This window comes from Mus caroli, chromosome 4, assembly GCF_900094665.2.
Source record: "Mus caroli chromosome 4, CAROLI_EIJ_v1.1, whole genome shotgun sequence".
In the NCBI taxonomy this organism is placed as follows: Eukaryota; Metazoa; Chordata; class Mammalia; order Rodentia; family Muridae; genus Mus; species Mus caroli.
Genome location: NC_034573.1, coordinates 128,750,970 through 128,758,585, shown reverse-complemented (window position 1 = coordinate 128,758,585; position 7,616 = coordinate 128,750,970). Strand labels below are relative to the sequence as shown.

General features: G+C 53.6%; 1 protein-coding gene across 1 annotated transcript in view; it reads left to right on the top strand.

Moving 5' to 3' along the window:
- Window positions 1-768: 768 nt before the first annotated feature.
- The window catches only part of Htr6 (5-hydroxytryptamine receptor 6), a 14,555-nt gene continuing 7,707 nt past the window's right edge, over window positions 769-7,616 (top strand). The window contains exon 1 of the mRNA XM_021161502.2: window positions 769-1,510. Coding sequence (XP_021017161.1) covers window positions 791-1,510 — 720 coding nt within the window. The 5' untranslated portion in view covers window positions 769-790. The remainder of the gene's footprint in view (window positions 1,511-7,616) is intronic.

Sequence of the window (7,616 nt, the reverse complement as noted above, 5' to 3'; positions counted from 1 at the left end):
GCACCATCTCCCCGGCTCGGGAGCCCTATGCCCGCCGCGCCACCAGCCGCTGCCTGTAGTCTCCAGCCCCGCGACGCTTGCCGCAGTCGCCGGCAGCGGATCACCCGCGAGCGCCCAGGTAGGGAGCGCGGGCGGGAGGCAGCCAGGCGAGCCGGCGCGGCCGGGAGGGAGGAGCGCCGCGCCGCGCTGCGCTCCTCTGCCAGCCCTCTCTCCCCCGCCAGGTCTGGCCCGGCCCGGTCCGCGGCCTCCGGTACCCGGGATCCTTCGGTGCCTCGGGGAGAAAGGAGCCTGCTTTCCGCCGCCGAGCTGCGCTCCTGTTCTTGGGCCACCCCATTGCGACCCCCACGCGCGACAGCTCGTGATCAAGCGTACTCACACGCCCACCCTCCTCAGAGAGACTGCCCCGACCGGAAGGCGGGAGTTCGCCTCCTGCTCCCACCTCCCCAGCCGTGCCTCTGGCCAGGAGCCCCACCCCCATCCTTAGGCATCCCCGGTGGCTCTATTCCATTCCAGGGCTCTCATCCAGCCCCAACCCAACTTTCATATGGACTCGGCGCATCGGTACCCCTCCCCAAACTTCTTACCCGAGTACTCCAGGTGGCCCCGCCATAGGAGGCGTCCCTACAATCTCACCCCGACCTCTTGTAATGGTTGCTCGGTGACCTAAGAACCCCGTTTTGCCACCTACTCTTCTGAGGTGCAGTTTTTACTCAGCTTGCTTTCTCTTCCTTTGGCTTCACCCTGTATCCGCATTCACCATATCCTGTCCTGGTCCTCAACCCCAGTCCCCATGGTTCCAGAGCCCGGCCCTGTCAACAGTAGCACCCCAGCCTGGGGCCCCGGGCCACCGCCAGCCCCAGGGGGCAGCGGCTGGGTGGCCGCTGCGCTGTGCGTGGTCATCGTGCTGACGGCAGCCGCCAATTCGCTGCTGATCGCGCTCATCTGCACGCAGCCCGCGCTGCGCAACACGTCTAACTTCTTCCTGGTGTCGCTCTTCACGTCGGACCTGATGGTGGGATTAGTGGTGATGCCCCCAGCCATGCTGAACGCGCTGTATGGGCGCTGGGTGCTAGCTCGCGGCCTCTGTCTGCTTTGGACCGCCTTCGACGTGATGTGCTGCAGCGCCTCCATTCTCAACCTCTGCCTCATCAGCCTGGACCGCTACCTGCTCATCCTCTCGCCGCTGCGCTACAAGCTGCGCATGACAGCCCCGCGTGCCCTGGCGCTCATCCTGGGTGCCTGGAGCCTCGCCGCGCTGGCCTCCTTCCTGCCCCTCTTGCTGGGCTGGCATGAACTGGGCAAAGCTCGAACATCTGCCCCGGGCCAGTGCCGCCTATTGGCCAGCCTGCCTTATGTCCTCGTGGCGTCCGGCGTCACCTTTTTCCTGCCTTCGGGTGCCATCTGCTTCACCTACTGCAGGATCTTGCTGGCTGCCCGCAAGCAGGCGGTGCAAGTGGCCTCGCTCACCACGGGCACGGCTACGGCTGGCCAGGCCTTGGAAACCTTGCAGGTACCCGGGGTGGGTTTGGGGGAGCTGGCTTTCGGGATGGGGAGAAATAAACCGCCCTTGGGAAACCACTGGGTGACTGCCTCATAGTTAACAGTTGTTGCTAATCCTCCAAGGCCGGTGGCTATGGGTTTCGGATGAATTTCAAGCACTAACTGTGGTGGGATATGCGGACTGTGGTGAGCTGGGTATGGTGGAGGAAGCTGGCATGCTTCTCTGTGACGGGCCCCATCCTGTATCACATCTGGGAAACTTAGAAAGCATCCTCTTTCCCTCGTATTCACACGCCTTTTTCTGGGCCTGTTGGTCCTGTCTTCGAAATAAGCATGCCTTTGCTGTCCATCCCTAGTCTAAGCCACTGTCACCTCTCACCAGGGAGCCTTTGATAGACTTCTGCTGGCTCCCACTGCAGTCCACTTTCCCAGAGCCAGAGTGACTGAAAAGAAGGTGGCCATTTGCTTTCCTGCTACAAGCCCCACCTAGCTCTCCACAAGGCAAAAACCCACCTCAGAATATGGCCCTTGAGGATCCTTCCAGGCCAAACTCTAACCCTCCCTTTTCCTTCTCTCCTTCTCTTCTTCTCTGCCTACACCAGCCTCAGGGCCCCGAGGACAGTCCTCAAAGTTGTCATGTTTCACTCTGTGCCAAGATTTCGGGCCTTACTTTGAGAGAAGGCCTCATGTAGCTTCAGTGGACTCCAAACTCCCTATGTAGCTGAGGGTGATCTTGAACCTGTGATCTCCCTGAATGTCTCCCAAGTTGTTGGTACTATACGTGTGCCCCGCCATGCCTGGCTTAAGGTCTTTGTGTTTGCTGTTCCCTCTGCCTCAATGCCTCTGTCTGGAGCTGCTCTTGCTGACCCTGACTTCTGGGTCTGAAGGCCCACGGCCTCCCTGAGGCTGTTGCCATCGCAACCCCTGTTTATGTGTTGATTTAGCCACACTGCCTCCATGGCTTGGGGACTGTGTGAGGCTAGGTCAGTTTTGACTCCCAGTACATATAGCTCAATAGTTACCTGTGCAGGCCCCTTATCTCAAAGCAAGCATGGCTGCTCTTGCCATACAGGTTACGCTGGGCTCCTGGCTGAGGTCCACCCTGGTGAGTGAGATGTAGGCTCCCTAGGCTTGAGCTCCTGAGACTTAGGTCTGTGAACTGAGCCCCTGGCAAAGGTCCCAGCTGCTCTCTGCAAGGACATCTCATAGCCTCAGGTGAAGGAGGTTCGTAGAGGTTGGTAGCCTTGGGGTGAGGTTGGTAGCCTTGGGGTGTGAGTGTGTGTCACTGAGCAGCAAGGGGCTTGGGTGAGGTGGGAAGATAGCAGCCTTCTGGCGGCCCCCAGAGCAGCTGGGCTGCAATGCTGTGAAGGAGACATGATCTTCCAAGGTCTGGTCACCTAGGACAGTGGTGTCTGGAGTGGACAGGAGTTCTGACTGTGACCCTCTCTTTCCCAAGCTGTCAGTAGGCCTGATACAGTCAGGTCGGATGAGGGCCTTCTATGCTCTTTCCTCAGAACTTTGGTATTTTCTTTTGGTTTACAGGACAGGGCTTCTCTGCGTAGCTCTGGCTGTCCTGAAACTTGCTCTGTCGACCAGGCTGGCCTTGAACTCACAGAGATCTGCCTGCCTCTGCCTCCCAAGTGCTGGCACTAAAGGCATGAGCCACCATCACCACTGCTGGTGTTATCCTTTTTCTTTGTAAAGATTTCACTCTTGCTTGGTCATTTACTTCTGCCTTGTCATGGTTTTATTGACTTTTGTTGGTCTGAGGGTAAGAGGTGACTGCACTTGATTCTCACCTGTGTGGATTTCCTGGCCTCAAAGGCTGGTGACTTCTCCCCAGGATCCCATAAATTGAGTGACCTACAAGTCAGTGTTTGTGATGTAAACAGATAATATCTGATGTCTGCACACAGTAGGGGCTTGTTTCTTACCCTGCAAAGATGTCAGATGGCTCAGTGGTTAAGAGAGCTTGCAGCAAAATCATGAAGACTGGAGTCTGGACCTTGGCACTCACATAACAAGCCAGGCATCCCACAAACACTTGGGACTCCAAGGCATTGGGTTCTGTCTCTTGGATTCTGTGCATGTGAGGGTGAGCATGCAAGTGTGTGCATGCACACACACATGTACACACACATGCATGTGTGTACACACATACACGCATGCACACACACATATGCACATGAGTGCACAGACACACACACAAACTTAAAAAGATAAGGGACTTGCCAGAAAGCTCAGTAGGTATAGGTACTTGCCACCAAGCCTGAAGACCCAAGTTTTATCCCTGGGACCCACATGGTAGAAGGAAAGAACCCACTTCCATTCATGTCCTCTGACTTTCACCTGTGTGCTCTGGCATTGGCATGGAGGCTGCACAGCTGCTTCTGGACCACCCCAGACCCCTTCCGTGTGAGATGGCTAGTATACACACACACACACACACACACACACACACACACACGCATGCGCGCAAAGAAAAACAATATTAAATCCAAATGGAAGTTCTTGCGTTCTTGAAGCTATTGGTCAACTGTGGCACAGACTCTCCAGGATCTACCATGAAGCTCCACCCTTGCTCTCAGAGATTCTGAAAAGGAAAGAGAATCAGCTGGGGTGGGGGGTGGGAGTGGGGTATCTCTCCTACTCCCATCTTTTTACTTCCATGAATGTGTTCAGAAAGAAAAGTTCCTCTCTCTTCCAGAAAAGACAAACGAGTAACCCTTGCCTCAGACAGTCACAGGAAACACAGGACAGGGATGTCAGAGGGGCCCAGCAGTATCTGAAGAGCTTTCGTCTGTTGTGCCCAGAACCTGAGGCTAGCTTTCTCATTATGAATTGGAAGAACAAAGAATATGGAAGACAGCTTGCAGCTCACACCCTATGTTATTATTTTTAAATGTATTATTATTGTTATTATTATTATTATTTGAGGAGGAGTTTTAAGACTGGGTTTCTCTGTGTCATCGCTGTCCTGGAACTCAGTCTGTAGACCAGGCTGGCCTTGAACTCACAGAGATTCATCTGCCTCTGCCTCCTGAGTTCTGGGACTAAAGGCGTGTGCCATTACCGTTTGGCTTTAATGTATTAGTATTATGTAATTATGATGATGATGATGATGAGTGTGTGTGTGTGTGTGTGCGTGCGCACACGCGTGTGCATTATAGGAGAGAAGGCAAGGCTCAGAGGTCCCATCTCTTCTCCCACCATGTGGGAGCTAGGGGTCTAGTCAGGGCCTTCACCCTCTGTGCCTTTTCACTGACTCTGTGAGTTTTTAAAATGTTCACCTGCTTCTGAGAAGTCCTGAACACCCATCTTTGAGGGAACTCTGTACAGAGATCAAGGAGGTTAGACCCTGGGCTGTCAGGCGGGTGCTCTGGTCTCAGCAGGGCCCCAACACAGGTGTTCTTTTGATGAAATAAATCAGCCACTACGGGAATGGCGCCTGGTGACCTCAGGGCCTGCACAGGAGCCACCTCCCACAGCCGCACCATTGTCTTGAGCACACTCTGTCGGGCACCAAGCTTTGTCTCCAAAACCCCTGTGAGTGAGCAACACTCTCTCAGCCTTGCTTGATGATAGGGAAACTGAGGCTCAGGGAGAGCAGGTATGGCTGAACGACACTTGCTCAGGGACATTATACCATGTCCCCTGCTGCTGCTTCCCGGGTCCTCCCTGAGCGTTGATCTGCCAGCCCAGTTTGCACCCTGCAGCTCTGACCTGGCTCTCTCGCTTTTAACCAGCATTCTCTCTGTGGTGGTTTTGTTTTGTCTCACACCTGGAAATCCTGCCTAGGTGCTACTAGGTTAAGCCCTGCCCTAGTACAGACAGAACTCTGATCTTTCCAGACTCCAGACTTGGCCCTCAGCATCTTCTCCATGTCAGTGAACGGTGACCTCCTTTTTCTGGTTTTGCAGGCCAGGAACTCTGGGGAGCAGCCTGGATGCTTACATTGTGTATCCAGTCCCCTCTTCTCTACCTGTGACACATAGCCAGGCTCTAGGTATCACTGTCATCCTGGAGCTGAGCCCCATTATGGATGCCTGGGTTACTATAGTAACCTTCTAACTGACAGGTCCAGTCCTGTTGCAATGCTCTGTTGACCTTACAGCTCTTGTCCCGAGACTGCTTGACCCACATCTAGGTTGCCCTCTTTTCCTCTTGGTTGCTTTTCCTCTTCCAGCCACTCTGGCCTCCTGGCTATTCCTTGAACATCAAGAGCTTTCCTGTCCCAGGATCTTTGTACCAGCTGTTCTGTCTTTCCTTTCCACATGGACTTCTCTCAGTTTCGGTCCCACCTGCCTTCTGGTTTCTGTTCTCAGGCTTCTGAATGGGAAGTGCTACCTCCCAGGCTAGGTCCTCTCTTCAGGCCTGCTGTTCCCTCTCAGCAGCATCTGCAAACATCTTGCCAGTGGATGTATGGTCGATTGATAGACTCTCCTGGGTAGGAATCGGGCTTTAAGAGGGCAGGAGCTTGTCATGTTCGCTGTCCTAGTACAAGCATCCAGAGCCATGCCAAACCTCTCTCAACTGCCCGGCCTGTGTTTATGGCCCCTTCTGTTCCCAAGGCCATCATCCTACCTCAGCGACAAGACGATCCACCCAGTTCTCAAGCCAGAGGCCTGTCTATTCCATATCTCCTTCCACCAAACACCTGCAGGAAAGCCTGCTCATTATCTTCCCCCACTCCCATTTTTTTTTTCAGGAAGAAGGAGGTTGAGACAGTCTCTCTTTGTAGTCCTGTGGCCTGGAACTCACAGAGATCCACGTACCTCTGCCTTCTAAGTACTGGGATCATAAGAGTGTGTCGCCATGTCTGGCCTCATTCTCTTTTAAAAACAGTTATTTTACTTTCAATTGTGTGTCTCTGCACACATGTGCGTGCGTGTGAGTGCAGGTGTCTTCGGAGGCCAGAGGTGTTCAGTCCCCTGGTTCTGGAGTATATCAGTTGGGAGCCACTGGATGTGGGTATTTGGAATTGAACTGGGGTCCTCTGCAAGAGCAGTGCATGCTCTAGACTGCTGAACTGTCTGTCCAGCCCAAAGCCTGCTCTTTTGGCAGCTGAAGCATCAGACCCTCCGCTAGCCCGGCTTTCAAAGCCGCTTGTAGACTTGTTTCCTGAGCGCCTGCCTTTGGGGGCTTGTGTGTGCTGTGGTACTCCTGTTTTCTTAGGTTTGTTTCTGTCCCTCTTTCTGAGCTGGTCTATCCAGAAAGGCAGCTCCCCAGGCATGGTGGTGCACACCTTTAATCCCAGCACTCAAACTCTGCAGGCAGAGGCAGGTCAATCTCTGTGAGTTTAAGGCCACCCTGATTTATGTAGTGAGTTCCTGGCCATCCAGAGCTACATAGTGAGATCCGGTCTCAAATGAACCGACAAACAGACACAGAGCGAGTTTGCAGCTGGAGACGGTCTCAGAGCTCAGATCCACAGCAATGGTGTGGATGGATACAAAGAAGGCTGCATGGGGTCCCTTCCCTTTAGGATCTGGCTCTTTTCTCTCCTCTTTCTTTGCCAGTGTAGCCTCTAGCTCCCTGCAGATGGAAGGGAGGCGGGAACAGGCCCCCAGTCCCTGGCATGGGCAACGTGGGAGCTGGCCAGCACGATCTCTCTGCTGATCTACATATGCCTCTGTGTGAAACTAGGCTCTAAAAAAAAAAAAAAAAAAAAAAAAAAACCCACTGTTGGCAGTGTTTCCCACCAGGTCTTCCCGGCATTCCCAGGGGCCGAGAGATAGGAGTTATGCTTAGAACTGGAATATCAGGGAGATTTACACAGGTAAAGGTATCTCTGTGGGATAATGCCAAGCTAGGGATTTGTGGGAGGGAGGAGAAAAAACAATAGAGGTGTGGAAGTGTATGTCTGTTATTTCAGCATGGAAGAAAGGCTGAGGCAGGAGGATTGCTGTGAGCTTGAGGCTAGTGCGATTGACTTAGGGTGTTCCAGGGAATTGTGAATTACAGTGAGGCCCTGTGTGGGAAGGGAGGGAGATAGGTAAGTAGGTAGGTAGGTAGGTAGGTAGGTAGATAGATAGATAGATAGATAGATAGATAGATAGATAGATAGAGAGATAGAGAGATAGAGAGATAGAGAGATAGAGAGATAGAGAGATAGA